At 31.8% G+C, this 24,152-nt stretch overlaps 1 protein-coding gene across 1 annotated transcript in view; it reads left to right on the top strand.

Annotated features, from left to right (window-relative positions):
• LOC149903614 (uncharacterized) overlaps positions 1-24,152 on the top strand; it is a 98,368-nt gene that overhangs the window by 69,665 nt on the left and 4,551 nt on the right. Inside the window, exons 3-12 of the mRNA XM_090108400.1 lie at positions 2,247-2,382; positions 3,639-3,745; positions 4,215-4,304; positions 9,874-9,903; positions 10,719-10,832; positions 17,078-17,281; positions 19,465-19,587; positions 20,041-20,170; positions 21,196-21,437; positions 22,471-22,565. Coding sequence (XP_089964526.1) covers positions 2,247-2,382; positions 3,639-3,745; positions 4,215-4,304; positions 9,874-9,903; positions 10,719-10,832; positions 17,078-17,281; positions 19,465-19,587; positions 20,041-20,170; positions 21,196-21,437; positions 22,471-22,565 — 1,271 coding nt within the window. The remainder of the gene's footprint in view (positions 1-2,246; positions 2,383-3,638; positions 3,746-4,214; positions 4,305-9,873; positions 9,904-10,718; positions 10,833-17,077; positions 17,282-19,464; positions 19,588-20,040; positions 20,171-21,195; positions 21,438-22,470; positions 22,566-24,152) is intronic.

The following is a 24,152-nucleotide window of genomic DNA, read 5'->3' as shown; positions in this document are numbered from 1 at the left end:
ATATTTATATGTAAGATTAATTCAATGGTATAATTTACTCGTATAATATAACTAGCCGCTGTTGTAGCTTCATAAGGAATAGAAGCAAAATTAAAATACGACGCTCAGGAAATATTATGTAGCTCTCTGTTAGCGAAGGACTCAAAAATATTTGCGATTTGGTACTAGCAAGAAGAAGGAATGATTCCTCTTTTTATTTGTAGCATAGTTAAAGATTAGGTAGGTACTAACTTGTTGAATAGAAAATCGAGCGAGGAAGTACTTTTTGAGGTTTACAAGTTCGGATAGTTTTTTATTCACGGTAAACGAAAATATTAGGATAGGAAATGCGCTGTTTTTGTACTTGTACTAGACTATTTTTAACCGACGTAATATTTAAATGAAACAAAATACATGAAATTTAGGAAATCTGAGTTTTCTACTGTCTAAACTGTTTTTATATTTTCCCGCCATTTTTACCACAGACAACAAATGCTCAACGTTTTGACGTTTATCTAAAAAAAACTCTCACATTTTAGAAAATACGTCCACTAAAGTGAATTTAAATTATACAAAATGGAAATCCTACCTGAAATCCAGCAGAGTGAATATTGAATTATCTATTTGCTGTACCTACTCGTACGTAGCCAGAGAACTGACGGAATGTAAATGCACCTTGGAGATTTGAGCGAGTTTAATCTTATTGAAACAGCAAGCATTAAAGCATTTACACTTTGTACTTGTTATGTTAATTTTAATATTTCAAGGAAAGGGAAATTTGGCACTTGAATAAGTGAATATTATAATTTGAAATACTTGTATTTATCTCAAATTTATCCAATAAAGATGTACATTTTACTAGTATAAAATCTAAAGTCTATTTCTTGTTATTTGAACATTATATTATAACAAGGTAATAAATGACTTGCCATAAATAAAAAAAAACCCCAACATGTATAAGCTGTTGACCATAGCTTATAGAATATCATAAAAAAACAAATATTTAAAATAGGAACGTGTGTGGAATACAAAGAGGTTTTCAACCTCTTTTATTTATTTGGTCGCAGAGGATAAGGCTGAGTGGACATTATCTCAGGCGGGCAATGTGCCATTATACGAAATAATGTGCACGCAATCGGTTATTTATTTATCAGAAAATGGGCCTGTGGGCTATTTTTATCGTTGCAGTGCAGGGAACTGATGTTTTTATATTTTGTGTAAAAAATATATTTTAAATTGTGCATCATTATATTATGTTCTCAGTAAAAGTATATTGTGTATTAATGATATATTAAGAGTTAAAGCACAGATTGCTAAATAGTTAGTTAAACGTTGAGGTAGTTTTCATGCTAATCCATACTAATATTATAAATGCGAAAGTAACTCTGTCTGTCTGTCTGTTACTCAATCACGCCTTAACTACTGAGCCAATTTACATGAAATTTGGTATGGAGATATTTTGATACCTGAGAAAGGACATAGACTACCTTTCATGGCGAAATATGTACCACGGGCGAAGCCGGGGCGGACCTCTAGTTGTAAATAAATAAAAATCAACATGTAGGAAAAATAGAAGCTGGATTAAACATTGAACAAAGAATATCCTTTAGCCATTTTTATTTTAAAGCAAACATGTAATTATCAGTTTTCTCTTCGTTTTCTGCGAATTCAATTTGGTTTTAAAATCTTTTAGTGTTCACTAAGAGGAAATCAAAACTCGTTTGATATTTGTGCTTGAATATTGTTGTCGTGATTAGGGCTTTAATCTTTAGGGTAAGAATTCTGTTTCTTTTACTTAGAATTCTCTTTTTCACAACGGATTTTATTTTTATTACCTATTTAATAACACATTTTACTTTAAGCTAGTATTGACATTTAATTTAATAAGAAAAAGAAACACAATAATTAAATTGACAATCCATGTAGCTGATTTTATGTTCATGTTAAAATATTAAATTCAAGTTCATTTAAATATAGAATGTAATAATATTAATTAATTATTAATATTTTGTTTTCATTTATGAAAGCATCCGATAATAATTAATTAAAAAGTAAAAAGAAAACAAAATTCCAGCTCCTGGCTGAAAAGATATTCGAAATTCTAATTTCAAATTGACGTTGCTGTCAAATTGATTTTTTTTCACATTCTTTTTTTGTTTTTCATTTTTGTAACTCAAACTTTTATTAGTGTTTAAAAGAAATATTTTCACTTATAAACTGACAAAATATATATTTCCGGTTCATTTATTTTATATTTTCTTTACTAGGCGCGGTCGAAAGATATTCCTCCTGCAGATGCTGGTCCTTTGTTTCGTGCCACACGCGGCGCTCGTTCTACAGAACTGTACAATTATGGCCCATCTTTCGCACACGGTGGACGCTTCACTTTTCTTGGACCATAAGGTAAGTTTTCATTAGAATATAATTGTATATACATGTCACTTGGTGTGGCAAATACAACTGATTTACCTAATCTACTGATTTTTGTAAATGAAAGGTTGTAACTCTTCCGTTGACTTTTTTCATGGGTTAAAATATGATAAATTTCTTACATATTTACAATTTTACATATTATCGTAACAACATTTTGTTCCTATATTTAAAACTTTTTTTCGCTGTGTGATTTTTCTCTCTAATGAATGAAATTCGAAAGGAGATAAATTACTTATGAATTTGCGCTTGGCTCTATTTTTAGGGTTCCGTAGCCAAAATGGCAAAAACGGAACCCTTATAGTTTCGTCATGTCCGTCTGTCCGTCTGTCCGTCTGTCCGTCTGTCACAGCCGATTTACTCGGAAACTATAAGTACTACAGTGATGAAATTTGATGGGAATATGTGTTGTATGAACCGCTACAAAAATATGACACTAAATAGTAAAAAAAAGAATTGGGGGTGGGGCCCCCCATACATGTAACTGAGGGATGAAATTTTTTTTTTCGATGTACATACCCGTGTGGGGTATCAATGGAAAGGTCTTTTAAAATGATATAAAGTTTTCTAAAAAACATTTTTCTTAAAGTGAACGGTTTTTGAGATATCAGCTCTCAAAGTCGTAAAAAGTATGTCCCCCCCCTCTATTTTTATAACTACGGGGTATAAAATTCTAAAAAAAATAGAGGTGATGCATGCTAATTAACTCTTTCAACGATTTTTGGTTTGATCAAAGTATCTCTTATAGTTTTTGAGATAGGTTGATTTAACTGTAATTTATTATATTTGCTGCTACGGAACCCTTTGTGCGCGAGCCCGACTCGCACTTGGCCGGTTTTATTTATTGTTGCAAATTGAATCAATTTATAAAATAGAATTCAACGATAAGTTTTCAGTTGGGTTCAAAAATACTTTATTTTCTTCGCCAGACCTAAGAATGATATTATAACTAGATGCTATTGAATTCGACTATAAAACCGCAGTAAAGCGGATTCATTTTGGACCGATATACATATTCCACAAGTATAATAAAAGGCACAGTTCTTATTTCTTGGTCCATACAGATTTTTATTTTCTCTAGCACTTTCATGTAACTTACTGGAGATAATAATTCAAACTTGTTATGTGTAACGTTATTTTCACGGACACATGCACTCTTGTATAAAAAACGTAAAAAAACTCACGGGATCTCCGTAAAATGGGAATACTTTTCCTAAAGCTTTTTGCAGGTGGCTGCGATTCTGTCGAGTTGTGAAGCCGTGTTATCCATACAGGATGAACGTATTGCAGTACAAAAATTTGTCATGAAGGTAGCGAGCGAAGCGAACGCGGAGCGGTGAGTGGATAGCGTGAATAATATAGGAATGGGAATAGGGTTTTAGTAAGATCGAAGTTTTAGTACAGTAATATACCTATTAGTCCATTGAAATGTTCATTTTTAAGGACTTAGCATGCGTTTCTCAGAGGACGCAATTTTATTTTAAATTCGACTTCAAGTTTTTGGGGTGACAGAGCTTGTCCCGCGGCCGCCATTTTGAAAAAAAAAAGAGATAATGCTGGGGGTCAATTTCGCACGAATAAATAAATCAAAAACAATTCGTAAATCTGAATTTGCGAATCTATTTTAAAATTTAGCTATATTGATCAAAAGCCAAAGAAGATTCAATTAGATTATGAGAAGTTTTATACTTTATTCGTATTTAACTGTTTAATTCATTGTTAGAAAATTGCATTTGTAAACTTTAACATGGCTTCAAATAAATAATTATTTGAATTATTTTCAAAGGTAACAAATTGTATTACAGGGTACCGTTCGAGCGAGTTTTCTCAATATCAGACTCAAGATTACAAGAGTTACAGTTTAGTATACCGGAGCGATTGAAGTTGATACTATAGTAAGTATTTATTGTTTTATTGAAGTGAAACTTCTTTATCGGGGTTGGAAAAAAATTTAGTGTAACATTTTTGCGTTACGCCGTACGCGTGACATTTTTGCGTTACGCCATACTCGTGACATTTTTAAGGTCATAAAGAAGTTTCACTTCTTACGTGTGTACTCTAGTACACGCATACATTTTTTTATATATTAACTAACTTACCGCCCGCGGCTTCGCCCGCTTTGTCTAAAACCTAATAAATTATATACTAAAACCTTCCTCTTGAATCACTTTATCTATTAAAAAAAACCGCATCAAAATCCGTTGCGTAGTTTTAAAGATTTAAGCATACAAAGGGACATAGGGACAGAGTAAGCGACTTTGTTTTATACTATGTACCTAGTGATTAAAGATGACGAATGACTCTGTTATCAGGTTTTTTATGGATTTTATTTTTAAAATGAAACTTCTTTGAGTGTAAAATTTCAAGGTCGCGGCATGGAGGGCAACGATTTTGATATCTTTTAATCTTTCCAATTAGAAGTTTCACTTCTGACACATGTGCTAGATACACACGCTCTTTTTTAATAGAACTAGTGTTTGTTTCATGATATTAACCATTTGCCAATAAAAATCTCACTAAACTGTTTGGAAAACGCTTTTACTGACTCGAGTAGCCTCATGCAAAATGGTTTCCGGAGCGGAAAGCTTTCCTGTGCTTATGATATTTAAAATTGCAATAAATGTGTGTTGTTTCATAAAGAACAATGCCCATTTTTCACCTGAACATGTATAGAAATGAAACAAATCTTAAAATTTAGCTTATTTTATTGTGAACTCATTACGCTTATCATTTTTTTATCAGAGACGTAGGAAAAAAAGATTTTTGTTATTTTTCTAAACTCGTACAAACTTCTTAAAAAATGAAATTATGGTTTTTGAACGTTATCTGTAGAGTTGCTACGTTCCGTTTTACTTGCTGGCGAGTGACGACTGGAGACTGACTTTTACTATTTTAACTAGTTTTATTACTGTTTGTTATATTTTAAGTACTTAATTCTTTTACCTAAATAGTAAAATATTATGAACATTTATTAAAGTCAAGTAAAAAATAATACGAACATTATCAGTTTACGTTTAATTATGATGATGATAGAGTGAAACGGATTGTTTTGACGTTTGACAGCCGCCTGTCATATTCGAATCGGCGCAGTCTCTTTCGTATTATGTATATATTTTAATAGAAAACAATGTATCTAGTAGAGCTGGCATCATTGAATATTGTTGTAATTGTTTGGTCGGGCGCAGAACCATTGGGTGTTGTGCCCACATCATGACATTGGTATGGTACCTTGGATGGGCTAGATACGAAGAGAATATATCTGCTCCTGCTGAACGGTTGGATGATGTTGTAGTAAGAGATATAGATTTCGATTTATGAATAAAAATATACCTTCTTATATTAATGTTTCATTTATGATTCCTGTTTTACCCAGATAAGAAAGTTGCTTTACTGTAGGCAAGACTGTAGGTCAGTATTTGATCCACATTATTTTCTTCGCGAGCGAATAACTAGTTCAGAATAAAGTATTGCAATCCTTTTAGTGATTACTCATAAAAATATATTTTTACTAAAATTAGGTAGGTTCTTTACAAAATGTAGTGATTACCTAACCTACATACTCATTGGCACTACCAGCATAGGTACATTTTGCCTGAGTGAAAGCTCTCTGTAATTAATAGGTAGAATGATATAATTAATTAACTTTTAAATACCTACTTGGTACATATGTACTGCCTACATATTTCCATAGCTATTTGTGTTGATAATTTGCCCGCGACAATTCCTAACCTACAAAGTAGTAATTCGTATTTTTTAAAATTCCTGGCGTTTAACTGGTAAAAGTGAAAACAGGGAATTATTCCCTAATCAAGCACGCAGTATTCCTGCTATACTTGCGGTCTATACATAAACTTTCTTTATCAGGTTTTCAAATGTATGGAAGGTGGGTATTGTCCTTTCAAAAGATAGCAACTATAGTAGAGCCATTTTAATAGGCAACATTTGACAGTTGAACAAACTTCAACAACGTAACCTAGTAACGACAACATAGAATAACATGATATTTCGTTTTGTTAGAACTGCACATTTGCTTAACTTTTTTCAATTACGATCACATATTTATAATAATAATGACCGATACAAGTAATTTTAAGATTTCATTTTACTGATAAACCATTCTAAACATAATAAACAATTTCTGAATTGAAGAACTGACGTCGCTACAATTTTGTGTCAATAAACCTTTTTTCTTTTTAAATACCAGAGACGTTACTCTAAAAATCGAAATCTGACATCTAGAATCGAATGCATTGATTACTTGTGAATAAAAATCATCATAAATTAATAAATTCGATTGACAAATGTTTCAAATCCGTATCGATTAATTCACTTTAATCGATGTTTTTAAGCAGGTTACCTCTCTTCGAAGATAAAATTGATAGACGTCAAATGTTGCCTATTAAATTGGCTCGACTATAGTGTCTTTATTATATTAACAGTACTGGATTTTATAGGTTAATTAACGCCCCCGGCTTCACCCGCTTTGTCTAATATGTATTTATATTATTTTTTATACCTTCCTTTTAAAACACTCTATTAAAAAAACCGCATCAAAATCCGTTGCGTAGTTTTAAAGATTTATGCATACAAAGGGACATAGGGACAGAAAAAGCGACTTTGTTTTATACTGTCTAGTGATAACTAGACCACAGACTATACAATACAGGAATATAAATTTGTTTATGTTTTTTGTGTGAAATTCTGCTATTCTCTAGAACTTTCGAGAACTTTCTAGAGGGTTTATATAGAGGGTGTATTTTTCCTAAGGTGTGAACTGAAATTGGAGCAATGCTATACGTAAATGATAAGATACCTAATAATCGTTATTATTTATGCTATTTTGCGCCATGTTTTGTTCATCATCTTGTATAAGCGAGTTGTTTATCACATTACAAGCAATTCATACAATATTCATATAATTACTTCGAAAAATAAGCAATTGAATTTCATTTGATGACATTTTTTGGATTGGTAGGTACTATTAGATTATGCAGTGTTTATTAAGTGAAATAAGGAAATTAGGTAGGTTCTGCCAATTTGAATATGTTAACTACGCTTATATTCTTTATGTAAAACATATAAGGAAACAAATAAATAATTCTGTACTAGAATCTACCAAGAATATATACTAACTTTCACACAAAAATTTATATATATAATACATGGAGAAGTTCAATTTGCAAAAAGATATTTTTCGACTACACAGTTACTAAAATTATACACAAAATAACATAGGAATTTATTGGTTCCAAAGACATTAAGTACCACAATCGACTTCAATATTCGGTAGTGATGATGAAACTTGTTATATGGTAATAGTGTTTCTTGTATTATGAATAGAATCTCTGATCGAAGGTGACATATGAATGAAGAATACAATGCGAGAGACAATCGACGAATGAATACGAATATAGGACAATAGCGGATTATTGTACGAAGTAAATAAATGTGCGCAGAAGTAGCTTTTGTTGTTTATTCGTTCTGTAGGATTGTGTTATTATTATTATTTGTTAGGAATCAAGAAAATTTGGACGTGGATGGATATATTGGATTGATAGCGTTACTTAGCACTCTAAAAGATATTATAGATGATAAAAGTAAATACTACGATTAATTATCGCTACATAGTACAAAACAAAGTCGCTTTCTCTGTCCTTATGTCCCTTTGTATGATTAAATCTTTAAAACTACGCAACGGATTTCGATGCGGTTTTTTTAATAGATGGAGTGATTCAAGAGGAAGGTTTTAGTATATAATTTATTATTAGGCTTTAGACAAAGCGGACGAAGCCGCGGGATGTAAGCTAGTATGTCATATTTATGACCAGCAGTGCTTTTGGCCTCGACTTCGTTCATTTTTTATCTCAAATAAACACTAACATTCAAGACATTATTACAGTATGTTCTCAAAATCACCAATTCGGTACTCTCTCACATTATCTACGAGTCTAAGATTCACTTTCTTATATTGTATTCTTTACCTTTTTCCTTTCCTTTTGCCATAATAAAGAGTTTTTTAACGTCCAGATATTGAACAATAGCACAGATTAAGAAATAGTTTTTACGTAAATAATACAACAATAGAAAAAGCTACTAGTAACAATATAAGTATAAATCTCAAAGAACAAATGGCACAATAACATAGCCGGTTTCAATACTACAGGTAAATCATAAATAGGCCAATTTTAGTAAATTGTAATTATTGAGAGTATAAATCAGTATTAATAGTTAATTCGAACGGGGACTTCAATACAAACATAGGTACATTAACAAGCTCTACTAATTTTCTGTTAGAAATTATTGATTAATATTGTTAATATTATGTTAGAGTGGATTGGTTCCTGTTATATTTGACACAAATTTGTATCAAATGTGTCAACACATGATACAATTTGATACAAATTTGTTAGAATAGCTTATAAACGTAGATTTTACAAAACCAGAAAACTTATTTCATTACTCCCGCTACAAAAGTGTTGTCATGCGAATATATTTTTCACTATAAAGATATGAGAACGGAGTTGTTAGGCGAATGAGTTTCAAATGCCTTTCAGATAAGTAGAAATGTAAAGGCAGACTTATTGAGAAATATGTGGACTTTGTTATATTCGAAACTATTTGAAATGGGTCTACATTGTGTATTGTTTTGTTGACGGCTATGAGTTTAGTTTTCGGCTTTCGCATACTTTAGCTGGTGCCGAGCGTAGTAATTGAGTGGATTGGGGTTTATTTTTAGTAGATATTAATGAAAAAACTCCATAGATACGTCTATTATTATATACTTAATTTAAAATAATAATAATTAAGAAGTTAAATAGAAGATAAGAAAAACAAAAACAACTTTATTCCCTCGAGGATGTTCAGTTTATAATAAAACAATTAATTTGTTGTTTTCTTTGAAACGAAATGAAAGAAAGTTTGGATCGGTGTGAATAAAAAATATTAGATTGTCTAATTTATTTTAAATTCAGTATGTAAATCTCACTTGCCTAAATAAATTTCGCATGACAAAGTGTGTTTATTAAATTAGGCGTAGGGTTCATGGATGTTAGAATTAAGAATGTAAGATATTTTTTTATGTGGAATTGTGTATGTAAAATCATAATCTTTTAGATGGTAAAAGTAAGGAAGTTACATTACTACCATCTTGAGTGTGGGATTTTATAATAATTTACAAGAGGCATACTTTAGGCGTTATTGTTCCTCTAAAAGGTAAAAGAGAAACGGATAAGTGTAAAATATGTTGTCACAAGGCAAATTAGACATACAAGTTTTTATGAAAAGCATATTAATTATAATGTATAAAATATGCATAGGCAATGCATCGTTTTATTTTTATATCATTGGAATTGTTTCCTATATCTATGTAGAAGATCACGGAAATCAATTTTTTTTATTAAAATTCATTGAATGCAGTAGTTTGTAATCGTTGTTTTTATAGAAATCTTTTTATATTACATGCAGTAACTTTCGACAAGATGTTTTGGATATGGTGTAAGTATGCAATTCGTTAGTAATTGATATGAAAAAACTATACGTTGGGCCTTCTTCACAATGGGCAGCGATGGGCGAGTAGGGGCAATGACGATAGTAGAGGGCCGAAATGTCAAATGATCGGCCGTAATTGTAGATGTTTATTTATAATCTCCGTTATGACGGCAAACATCGACGATCATTTGTTGGGCCAACGCTGCCCATTGAGAAGAGGGCCAATAGACAATCTCCGACTCCTAAATAGATATGTCTTAAACAGAGCCGTAGGTATACAGTTTTAAAACTAGAGCTAGAAAAATAACTCTATGATTTCTGATACCCAATATTAAAAAATAATTCACATAAATTAGCATAAAGTGTAACGTTGCTTTAATATTTTGAAGTTAAGTTAGTTTAAAAATTAAGTGTAATATATTATGAAACAAAATACGTTTTTACGAGTACAAGCTGTCCCGGCAAACGTTGTTCTGCCTTACTCGTATCACTCAGGCGTATGAAAAATAGATATCCGATTCTCAGACATTCCAGATATGCACACAGAATTTCATGAGAATCGGTCAAGCCGTTTCGGAAGCACTACAAACACCGCGACACGAGAAATTTGTATTATACTAGCGGTCCGCCCCGGCTTCGCCCGTGGTACATGTTTACGTTTTCTCTACATAAGAACTATCCTCGTACTTCAAGGAATATAATAAAAAATAATTATCGAAATCGGTTCAGCCGTTTTCGAGTTATGCGCTTACCAACACATTTTGCGATTCATTTTTATATATAAAGATAATGTTTTATATTATCTATATGTTATGTTTCAGGAAGTCGGAAAAGCCGGAGCAACTAAGCCAAGCGTCAGTATACGATCAAATCAATTCAGTTCTTCTGCTGCATATAATGGGGAGTGTTAAAGCTACCACTTCTAATATATGGAGGTGAGAGAGTTTTCATTATGTTCAATATATTATATAGATAAATAATTTTAATGTAAAATAAAACAAAAAATAAAATTTTGTATTAACCATCATAATTGTAATCTTCAAGTTATTCTCAAAATATGTTTGCTCTATGAAGTTTGCTTCTTATCAAAAGATTTAAATGTTTGTGATAAATTACTGCTATATTTATTTATTATATGTTTGTTGAATATAATATAATGTTGATAATGACCATATCACCGAAAAATGGATAATTTTATATTAACAATTATCAATCTTAAAATATATAATTTAATTACGAGCTTTTCATTAACGGCCAGTAACTACATTTAATATCGACATCAAAAACAACACAATTTAATATAACGATAACGCAACGAAACATGTAATTAACGTAGAAATTCATGTTGGATATGACATTGCGGCTAAAATATTGTTGAACGCATAACTTGGAGGTGGAGCTTTAAATTCATTTTATTTAATATTCTAGTGTGCAATGTAAATTGTATTTCATGTTTCTAGCGAAAAGTTATATGATGATGTAGGTATATTACCTACACGTATTTCAATTGCAAAATAAGGAGACTAAATCCATGTTATCGTCAACCAATCAATCCATTTTATATCCCATTTAGCGAAAAGAAAATATACACTCATGCAGTTTAAATAACACAATTGAGAAGTGAATCCTCAAACACGTATTCCTGTAAAACATATAGGATTACACCACAGTTTTTAAAATGAAAAATAAAAATAGGAAAACAAGATTTAATTTTTAATTCAGATTTACGACCGTTCAGAATAATCTCAGAAGAAACATCTAACAATATTGCTGTTATTTAAGAAACATTGCTTTTGCGGCCTCGTGAGATTTTATAAGATAATGACCATGTCAAATAGAACGCGTTTTTAGCGCATGTGAGAGCTCTAAACTTATGCTGCTCTATGAAATAACATAGAGGGGATTGCTAGATAGAACGTTTAAGTAGCACGCGTTATAGCGCTTACCTGACTCCGCGCCTTCATGTCCAATTGTGATTTACTACGCTGTAATCATGGACCTACTTATAAAAAATAATTTTTTATAGGTCCATGGCTGTAATATACCCTCAGACAGAGCACCAAGGCTCTGATGCTCGCTAAGTACGCGTTTTATCTGACAAAGCTGATAGCGCGTGGTAAAATACATATTGACGTCATAGCGCGGCTTCAGGTTAGCGCTCTAACTTGCACTAAGTAAACGTCCTATGTGACCAAGCATTGCATTGTCAGAAAGACCGTAAACTCAGCACGCGTCAAAGCGATATGCCTCTGTTTGACGGTATCTTAGTACAACACAATTTGACGTCATAGCGTGGCGATAGTTTAGGGATCTGATGCGCGCTAACAACGTGTTCTATCTGACAAAGCTTTAAGCCATCCGTCCACCCGTCTCTCACATTACTAAAAGACGCTGTGAAACATAAGAAGTTATTTTTTCAACAAATTGCCTCGTGTTTAAAACTTAATGCCCTCTAATTGGTTTCTACTTTCTCGTCAATAATTGCTTTGAAACTAGACTTATTTATGGTGTTTATTTTCCTTCAATGTGTGGTATATGTCTATCTCTTATGGATAAGCCACATTAACTTTTTTTTGTCATTTACTTTTTACGACAAATAATGGCTAATTTTCGAAGTGATTTTAACCAATACAGCATTAATCCTTAACCAATTAAATACCTTGAATACAATGTTCATTTAATATAGATCTATATGGCCCTTTACACCGTATGATTTAAGTGGATATTTTCGAAGATATTACATTTAAAAAATTGCGGGACGTAGCGTTTGCGGCGGTACCGGCCGGCCGCCCGCCTATATTTTATACCCGTGCGAAGCCGGAGCGGGCCGCTATGTTTTTATATACAACGTTCACAGTTTTTCTGTAGTGTATTTAGTATCAGCATTGCATCCTTGCGAAGCCGGGGCGGGTCGCTAGTTAATTATAAAAATAAGGAATTGTACATTCTATTTAAAGACTAGCTTTCACTCAAACTATAAAAAACTTTTCTCGAGAATCCCGCTATTCATTTGTGAAAACAAAATGAAAATCAGTGCAGTAAATTTTTACTTTATAACGACATGACAGTCAGTCAGTTTGTTTACCTTATGTATAAAACAAATATATGAAACGGATGTAACATCCTATCGCATGATACACGAATTACGTGGTTCATGAATGTTATACGTCCTTTTATGTACGTCCATTCACCAAAAAGCTATTTATAGTAAGTAATCTTAATATATTTACGGTAAAGTCAATTGTTTATGAAATTCAGGCATTCATTTGTTATATTGTGGTTATTAGTACTCCTAATTGTCTTAGTTTACACCTTGTTTACACATATTACTATATTATTACATATTTTAGTCTTTTCTTGCATTAAAATTAAGTATTAATTTATAGGTAAATCACGATCAAGTAAATTTTACTAGTGTTGTTTTCCTGAAGTATTTTGTTTTGTTTTTAAAATGTAGGTAACAAGGTTAAAGATGCCAATGGCCAACTAAATTAACGCGTAAATAGTAAAATCAGCACAAAACAGACTCTATTTCGGAAACCATTATTTTAATTGTTGTTCAAAATAGCAAGCAAACTTTAAACTGAATTGCACATTTCGTCGCTTCCAAAATTTATACGGTTGTGTACATTCAGGGGATTCTTGCCTTTGTTCCGGCTACCGAATATTTTATGAGATATTTTCTCTTTTCTCAAATTTATGTGTTTACACTTGACTTCACTTTTGAGGTAGCCATGTTGTACACATTTTGACTACGTGAGGTTATTCTAAAGTTTGACGTCAAAGGATGTTTATGAGAGTGGTTTTAATAGGAAAAGTATACACTTAAAATGTATGTATGTAAGTTTTTAGAACTGTAAAGGATACCGTACAAACAGTTTAACCAAATTTGAAAGGCAATAGTGATGTTGTTTGTTTGTCTTTCTTTCGCGTCGAAACGGAGCTATCTGTAAGCGTGATTTTTGTGACTGGAGAGTGTAATGGCCAATATTCATAAGCGCGTCCATCCGCTGGATTTGTAGCTGGCGACAAGTCCGCGGACAAGTGTATAGTGTACTTTTACCGCGATGAATTATTTTATTTATATATCATGTCAGAGATAACAGGCATAAAAACTAAATTGAGCATAATTCTCAATTAACTCGATAAAGACGGAAAACAACTTTAACTATACTTACTACGGAGAGAAGTTTATATGTAAGAAATTCATCCAAAGTATCAAGAACTTTGGTTTAAAACTATTGAACAAGAAATTAACGAGGGAACTGAGTCTTTGAATAAAATACAGATGGTTCATTTTAAATACTTAACGCGGTTGTTAAAGAAAGACTTTATTTAAATAAGAAGTGCGGAACTTCACTTTCAACTAACTTTAAGGAGAAGATTCTCAATTATTAGACTTTTTTAAGGTTTATTACCTCAAAACTTTCGACTGGGTCAACCGATTAAAATTTTGCCCAATTCTGACCAAATGAAGGCTGTTTAATATGTGTTGAAAAATAATTATTTAACGTAGGAGTTGAATTATTTGCGGTCAGCGGTTTGGGCTGTAGAGCGCGCCAAAGAAGACACAGATACACTCGAAAAACATAACCCTCCTTTCGCAGTCGGGTAAAAAAGGACTGCATTAAAAATAGTTATTTTCAATTTCAACAGAGCTATTGTGTTGCCCAAACAATCTCGGACAGGGTTCTTATCCCGAATTCCAGCTGATTGCTTACATTTTGATAGCGATCTGACCTTTATTTTGTTAACATATTGTGATACGTAGCGAGCAGAAAATATTGGTGAGGTCTTTTAGTGGAATGTACTTGAGTGTATGTTATGAGTAAGAAGCTTAAGTTTATGATCAGAAGATCTAAGAGGGTACAATTGACCTATAAATTAAAATTAAATTTTTCAGATATATGTAATGTGCGTTTTATATTATAGAATCGTAAATATGTGCGGCAATTTTATTATCTAAATTGAAAAATAAGAAAATTGATTATGCGTTTAATATTTCCACATTTTAAAAGTAAGCTTGCTTCTATGGTTTATATTTGTCCTACACTCAATAAAGTACTTTTTCAACTCTGCCTTACCTTTTGATCGGAACACCAATCTCTTCTGTAGCACTGAACTATTCACAGTAGGTATGTAATTTATCCGAAATAGGCATACATTGACACCTCACACAATACCTCAATAGCTCAGCAACAATCAATTCTATTGCCCATTCAAAGGGTATATTTTGCATTGCGTCACAAAATGATGAACGGCCAGTGATTTGGGCCATTCATCAAACAAATAGTAACTGAATTACTAAAGTTTTTGATTAGAGACGAACTCGTGTGTTTTGGAACAAAAGATTTCTATTAAGGTTAAGTGTAAGTGCTGAACGATACTTGTAAAAGTTCAGAATGTACTCCAGCTTGGTGATAAAATAGTGGTGTTGACGGGAATATAAAAGGATGCTCGTTCGAAATTAGATACCAGCAGTCAACAAAAGGGCTATAATGTTTAAAGCATTATTTATACTATATCATCTTTACTTAATATTATAAAGATGAAGAGTTTGTTTGTTTGTTTAAATGCGCTAATCTCAGAAACTACTGGTCCGATTTTAAAAGATCTCTCGGTGTTAGATGGCCCATTTATCGAGGAAGGCTATAGGCTATATGTCATCAAGCTGAGAAAAGCAGGAGGGGAGCAATGCTGGTAAAAAAGCGCGGCAAAGCAAGTTAAAGAATAAGATCACTCGATGGTCGAAATTTGACCTTCACTTTGTAATATAAATTACCTTCGTTTAACAGCACAGCTATGTTAATTATATTTTAAAAATCTTTACTTTTATGCAAAAAATGACGTGTGATTTATTATGACGAAAGCTGAACATTCTGCAATACATTAAATATGAATTTAACTATGCAACGTATAAATGATTGTTCTATTCCATTGAGAGTTTTTACAATTTTTATCCAATCAATGTAAAACTATGCAACGTATAAATGATTGTTCTATTCCATTGAGAGTTTTTACAATTTTTATCCAATCAATGTAAAAGTTAACTTTGATAGATGCTCGATTATAACTTTATTTCCTAAAATTAGGAAGATGAGAATTTTTTAAATTGAATACCTAAAGTGAAATTGAGCTTACGTTTGAAACTCCAGTGGCGTTTGTAAACGAGCTTTGAATGCGATTCTTTATTCTGATTACAAATTCCTCTATTTTTATTCAGAAAGACATTTTTGAAATAGAAAATTTTAATCGTATATCGTTTGGCTATCTTTCTACCAAATTGTTAAGCTGAATTCCATATGACAGATTTTTTTACTTATTTTCCTAAAGATTATTTGTTTTCTGTAAAAATTGTACGAATAGTACGGATCCTTATAGATCACGAAGTTATTCAATGATTTATTTGATTATTTCGTTTAGATTAGTTTTATTGTAAGCGATGACGATTTAAATTATTAATTGCTCCACATGATTCTTGAGGGCTACATTAGCAGCAAATCTTAGGTTAGTTTTATTTTTAACCCCTTACCGCATCATCTTATATCAGCTTATATTCCGGGCAGACGAAGTTTTCAACGTTTAACTTGCATTATACATATTAAAATAATATATTATAGAGTTAAGATCTTCAAAACATGTCTGTCCCGTTTAACGAGACAGTATTACCATGGACTAATATATATTTATTAGTCCATGGTATTACTAAATACCCAGAATGTATGGCATGTTAATTAACAAGGGATTTACTATCGAACTAAATCCTAATGAATCTTCTCGAACATTCGACGGAAATGAGATTACAATCATGATAGTAATGGTCAGCTTTATATGAAATAGGATATAATTTTGATGATCTGTTCGCATTATGTATTGTCAGTTTGATTATTATAGTCCTAGAGAGTGTCGGTTCGATTCTGGATACAAATAAATGCTATTTAATAAATATTGTGTAATATTTTGGTATTCATAAAATTATGTTATTTACTGAATGAATAAAATTGTTTGAAGGTTAAGCAATTATCTAGTTACCATCCCATCAGATTCGTTGAATTTGTAACGAGAAAGCAATACGTAAACATTGAAATGTCCACATAGTTTATAGTTATATGTTATTTAATTCTTCTATTAATGTAAATTTTATTCTTCAATAATTAATCATATATTATTTAATTTCCAGACAGTTAACAGCCTGTTACGAGATTCTGAAGACAAGAGAGGAACTGTCAATGGCGTTCCTTCAACCAATTGTGGTAGATGCTCAAACAAAGAACTTTGTGACACAGTTACATTTGAAATTATCTATGGAATATTTAGAGTCTACGAAACAGTACCTTAAGTTAGAAAATTTGGACGTAGATGTGTTAGAAGATGTGTTGTTAAGGTCAGTATATAGTGTTGCTTTGTATTTTTGTTTATTATTTGATGAACAATAAAATTCAAGATTCGATTCCACGTTAATATTTCAATATCTACGATTATTTTTTATTTTATTGAATAATTATACTTTTGGATTATACATACGTCATTATATCTAAATAGACTTGGAAATACAACAAAGCTTTTAGAAGCGTAAAAGACTTACAACAAAAAGATAAACCTGTGCTAAACACATGTCTTACAAAAGTGTCACCACAAAATGGTTTAAAAAGCTATTATATAGATAGGCTATTTATTTTAAAACTTAGATGAAAGATTTAATATTTAGATGAAAAACGAAATGTTGAGTTATTCAAAATATTGAATACGAAATATGACACTAATAAGGGTAAGTTAGATGTAAAGTACACGAATAACACGGATTATAAAATATACCCAGAATATGCAAATAAACGAGTAGATTAAGAATTTACAAAATAATAAAATAAAATTATACGCAGGCTATTAGTTAGTAAGGAATTCCGTTTGGAAATACCCATGCGCCTGACCTATCACTACACTAACGATATTTAGTATTATGTAATGTTACCTATATCTATAATTATATCTTGTGACACTGACTATATTTATAAATAATTTGGAAAATCCAAAAGTGCACGCCTCATAATTTTTTTTTAATAAATATTTATTAATTATTATTTTTGTTTATTTAATAACAATTAAACCACATCGAATCAGACCCTGAAAAATGAAAGGGTTCTATTCCTGAGCATACTCAAGCGTAAGAGAAAAAAAAAGACTCGATTAGTAAAGTATTTCGGTCGCTATCGTGTTAACAAGAAAAAGGATCCGCACATACAGACACACGGACGTCCAAGACAGAACTTTTTTAAACTGTTTTTTAACTAGTTTAAATAACAAAAATGACATCAAAAATATCATGAACGTTAAAAATAGTGTTTTTTCTTAATATGTGTGTGTATGTATTATCTTACAAGTGCAATGTATGATACATAAAGACATTTTAAGTTTGAAAAATCAGATGTTTTGCGCGAAGTGACAGTAGTACCCACCTCAACGCTTCGCTTATGAGGCGTGCAATAATGATACTGACTTTGAAGTAATAATAATAACAAAAGTTGATATGAGTATCTAATATGCATCTATGAGCTATCAATGTATCACAAACAAACCAAATTTTATTTTCTTATATTTGACGTTTTAATCATGTTCTGAAATGAATTTTACTTTACGACGTATTTACCGAACTAACGAAGATACTATTTTTTATACAAATCGATCAAGCCATCCGTTTCGAGGAAGGTTGGTTACCCTATGACACAGAAGTTTCATATCGTATGCAAATACATATTATATAGTAAGGTAAACTTAACTTTAACTGCAAGTGCAATTTTCTCTGTGTAAGTCAAAACTAAAGGAATCAAACTTTGGCTTACATTTTTGAATCTAGAAATTCCATCTAATCTAAAGATCTAGACAGATAAATGTATGATAATTAAAAATGTGACTAATTGTCATTCGCTGGGAAGACACTAACGCACCTGCGAGGGAAATATCAAACATAAATTGCAACAGTTTTCCTGTTCGAAAACCTATTACGTTGTTGCATGTGTATTTTTACTTTAATAAAATCTTACAAACTTAAGACTTTTTAAGCACTATATAGTGTTTTTCAACAATTATTGTAGCTTGTGAAGTTTGAAATTTTTCGAGAACTCTCTAAGATGCAACAATTTCGTTGTTGGTTTTGCGTAGATGTTTCCCGCGCTTTTATTTAGTCCTTTCTCCATAAATTACGACTATTATACTTTGTAGTGTTGTTAACAATTTTATTATATTGTACTTTGCGTCAAATTTACACTTTCAAGTATTTTACAAATGCGTACTCTACATTTTACAAATACCTAATTTCTATAGAATAAGAATTAAGAGTACAAATATAAGTTTAACAATACGTATTTCTTTATTCATTACCATTAGTGTTTCTTTAGTTTCCTTCTTAAAGTGCGCTCGTTCTTTATAAGCATAGTATTAATATAAATTGTTATATCGGGTAATCAGGCTTTTTCTTTTATTTCGTAGTTAAGTTTGTATCGTAATACTATCGTTATTCGCAAACAATACCCATTTTAATTAATACTAACAACAAAACACATTGACTTTCAGTTATAAATCGCAAGAGGGATTAAAGTTTAACGAAGAGGGCACAGAGCAGTATCATCTAGAGACGGCGTTGAACCACTTAGATCGTCTCCGGACTGTTCAGTTGGATCTGTGGACTTATGTACGGTAAGGAAACTTCACTTGTTACATAATATAATGTAATCCTCGTTGAGTCAGGCATTCTGTAACTAAGGGAATTGAATGTAAATAATGAGGAGTTCTGTTATTTGATTTGTTGTATGATGTCCACGATTAAAGATCAAATAAAAGATTAAATGTAGTCGTATTAAATGTATTGCATTTTACTTATTTACGCCTTATTATTATTATTATACAAGAACTTCATGAGGGCACACTTACAGCTCTTTTGCACTGCTATAAAATCATGAAATTTTTGTATCATCATTACATAGATTTTAATTTAATTATCTAGGTAGAAAGTTCAGTTTGTTTCATTTTGTGTTGATAAAAAAACATACATACACGGCTTTATAATATCAGAAATAACAAAATAATCACTACAAATTCACTGGTATTATTTTTATCATCCTGTTCAACATTATTTTTTCCCATTTTCAGGTCATCAGTGAACCGCGAAGTGTGGTCAGCGAGGCAGACTCTGGTGTTTGGGATCGTTATTCTTATATTAGTTCTTCTTGTTTCACCGTTGTTAATATTGTTGTTGAGATATACTATAAATACTATACAGGTGAGATTTCTATTAGTTTCTTTTTATATTATAGTACGAGTTCATTAAGTTCAATAATTTTATTAGTTTTCTTAGTATGTACCTATATTCACTAAGAAATCTCCATAATATAGAACTACCGTATTTTTTAATTACGCGGGCGACTCCGCGCGTGAACCCCGAGGGTTATAATATAATATGAATTATATCAAAAGTTAATGTTGATGTTAATTAAACCTTACCACCCTTACCAACTTACTCGTTTCCTTTCCAGAAATTCACAGAATCAATAGAAATAAGTACATACCTCCTCTCGTAGCAGGGAAGCAAAAATCGACCTGTTCCTCTCTCGCATGATCCCCTTACGCGTGCTACAACTATCTGGACTGTTATTACTTATTAATATGGCCATATGTGTTTAAAGAGCCTTTTCTAATTAGACGTTTAGAAAAAATGTGTGCGTGTACTAGTGTACGCATGTAAGAAGTGAAACTTATAACCTTATTTTAAAAAAAAAATATTTACTATATGCAACTTTACAGAAATACGTCGAATCACGCGTGGTAGGGATAAGAAAAAGATGGCGCGTAACGGATAAATGTTACGCGTACGAAAAAATGTTACACTAAATTTTTTTCCAACGAAAAGAAGTTTCACTTCAAAAATATATTCAATAAACCTATTTTGCTTTCAGAAATTCACACAATCAATAGAAATAAGTACCCAAAAGCTAGTAGCAGAAAAGATGCTCTCTCTCGCATGCTCCCCCTCCCCGTGATATTACCTATTATTAATTATTTCCAATGTTATCAATATATTATTATCTATATACTAGCGGTCCACCCCGGCTTCGCCCGTGGTACATGTTTACGTTTTCTCTACATAAGAACCATCCTCGTACTTCAAGGAATATAATAAAAAAATAATTATCGAAATCGGTTCAGCCGTTCTCAAGTTATGCGCTTACCAACACATTTTGGGATTCATTTTTTTATTATAAAGATTTGCTTGAATATTTGACGTTCATATTAATACTCTTGTTCCAGAAATTCACAGAATCAATAGAAATAAGTACCCAAAAGCTCGTAGCCGAAAAACAAAAGAGCGACTTGCTCCTCTCCCGCATGCTCCCCCTCCCCGTGCTGCGGCGGCTCCGCGCGCAGCGCACCGTGCCCGCGGAGGCGTTCGACGCTGTCACTATATACTTCAGTGATATTGTGGGATTTACGAACATAGCAGCCAATAGCACACCCATGGAAGTCATCAATATGCTCAACATGCTGTACAAGTGAGATGAGTTTTATAATTTATTGGCTCTTTGTGCATGTTGTGTTTAGATGGTCTATTATACTTTAGTGATATTGTCGGCTTTATGAATATAGCCGCGAATAGCACCCCCATGGAATTCATCAATATGCTCAACATGCTGTACAAGTGAGTTGAGTTTTAGTAGCTGTTTGTTAATGTTCTGTGTTACCATGCTGTCAAGGGTTACTTGTAAAACACCAGCCTCGCAGGACAAGATAGCTAACATCATAAGTAACAAAATTTGTTCTACGACTATTGGCATAACGCAATAAATGATTTTTAAATGTTTTTTTAAGCTTTTATTGTAGTCACCAAACATTTGTAAGTCTATGTTCTATTCATTAAACGAAAGGACGACGCGACGCCCCCTTCCCCCTCTCGTTCGCTTCTTGTTTACGTAATGTTTGGGATGCGCGTAGAGTTTATAATATTCAAACGGAAAATTAAATAAATATTTATTTTGTATGAAAATAAAATCTAACAAATTATCAAAAGTCGTAGAACAAAATATGTTGTTACTTATGATGTTAGCTATCTTGTCCTGCGAGGTTGCTGGTGTTTTACAAGTAACCCTGTATACATATAATTTAGTGATATTGTCGGCTTTACGAACATAGCCGCGAATAGCACGCCCATGGAAGTCATCAATATGCTCAAGATGCTGTACAAGTGATTTGAGATTTATTGGCTCTTTGTGCATGTTGTGTTTAGCTGTTGGTCTATTGTAGCTATTTGTCACTATATTCTTGTCTATATGTTAACTAGATGAGATGAATGACGTGCGAAATGATGTGCGAGATGCCTCATAGCTAGCTATGAATTGGTTCGCCCCGGTAAGGCAGAAGACGCGGGTTCGAATCCCGCCTCGTGATTGTTTTTCTATTCCTTAAAAAAATTTATCGACTCGCTTATTTTTATATTTCTGTGTTAAAGATATTAAAGTAAATAATTGACACGTTATTGGTTTTCTAAAATTGTGGAAAAAAACCAATACCTATTATTCTCTATTTCAGAATGTTTGATGACAAAATAATGCAGTACAATGTATATAAAGTGGAGACAATAGGAGATGCATATATGGTTGTGTCAGGGCTTCCTCAACGAAACGGTAAGCAGATTTACTTAACTTTACAAATAAAAATTATTTTAAAAATCAAGAAAAATAAACAATAAAAGTACCTATTATTAAAATTAAAACACACAGAACTAAATTTTTATCACAAAAATAATTACTTATCAATCCACATAATATCATTTTTGTGATTTGTGACTAAGAAATAAAGATTTAACAAACACAGAGTAAATTACAAACTTAGCTAGTACAAGAGATAGGATTATATCAACTTATAATATTTACCCCAATGCCTTCTTATAAATAAACAGATTGCTATATCAAGCACTTACAAGAAATGACGTTTATTGTGCCGAATACAAAAAAAAATATTTTATGTATAGTAACAATATTTTTAGGTCTAATTCGAGTAATTATTTGCGGATACCATCCATTTGGAATACTAAGAATATTAATTATATATACAAAGTCTAACGTTTATTAAAATCACGTGTAGGAATGTCGAAAACGGTCGTGTCGGATTGTTTCGTTGTTTTCCTTGAATTTACTAATAACAACAATTTTGTGCTCTATATTTAGATTTTTGTACAGGGCCGTGTTTCCTTTTTAGGCATTTTGAATTCTTATTAAAATTTACTTAAAAATACAAATCGGTTAGTTCGTATAATTATATACTACTACTAAGTACTTAGTTAAACTAAGTATTTTACACTAGGATTCGAAATTGAAAAACTTTATAGCCTGTGGTGTCCAGCCCAGTTAAAAATAAGCAAAAATATCTCCATACACAGTAAATTTTATAGATGTTTGTAAGATTACAATTGCCTAGAATACCTATATATTGATTATAAATTAGTTTTAATAAATCATAAAACAATCCATGTAGACAAAATAGAATGGATTTTATCGGCTCTGTTAGTCCAGTTTAAGGACAACGACAAAGAGGCATATAACGCATTGCAAAAAAATTTGACTTAAGTATTTTGTATTGGGTTTTTTGTATTCTATGCAAAGTTCTGCTTGTGTGAGTTTATTGAACTACGACGATGTTGTAACACATTGAACTTTGACCCTTCATACCTACTTCACTAGGTCAAAGACGTACAATTTCAACCTTCCTCAAGGAAAAGAGTTGGTATGACATATTCCAACCTCATGACGTTTTCTTAGTGACGTCGTAATATACCAAATTGTTGCTGTGCAAAAATCTTTACCATGTATAACCGCAATGTAAGGCTTCGTTATTGCAGCACTATTGCCTATCAGAAATTTATTAGAGACATTTTTAGATTCAGACACAGATGAACAAATAACTTATAATATGTAAATTTAAATTAGTTATCGAGAACTAAAATAATGATATTGGCGTTTGAAGTAATACAAGAAGTTGGATTAAATTACATGTACATATATGATTTTTTTTTAATTCATCTAGTGTTCGCAATACTGGATATGTGATTATTGATTAAACGAGTTCTGAATATATTATATTAAACTTGCTGTGCCCCGCGTTTTCTCCCGCGTGGTTCCGCTTCAGTTAGTCAAAGCGTGATGATATATAGCCTATAGACTTCCTCAATAAATGGGTTGTCTAACACCGAAAGAATTTTTCAATTCGGATCA

Source organism: Colias eurytheme, chromosome 13 (assembly GCF_061535395.1).
Source record: "Colias eurytheme isolate Ceu_HAF_F1 chromosome 13, ilColEury1 Martin Lab GWU primary, whole genome shotgun sequence".
Lineage (NCBI taxonomy): Eukaryota > Metazoa > Arthropoda > Insecta > Lepidoptera > Pieridae > Colias > Colias eurytheme.
This window is presented reverse-complemented; position numbering and strand designations above follow the sequence as displayed.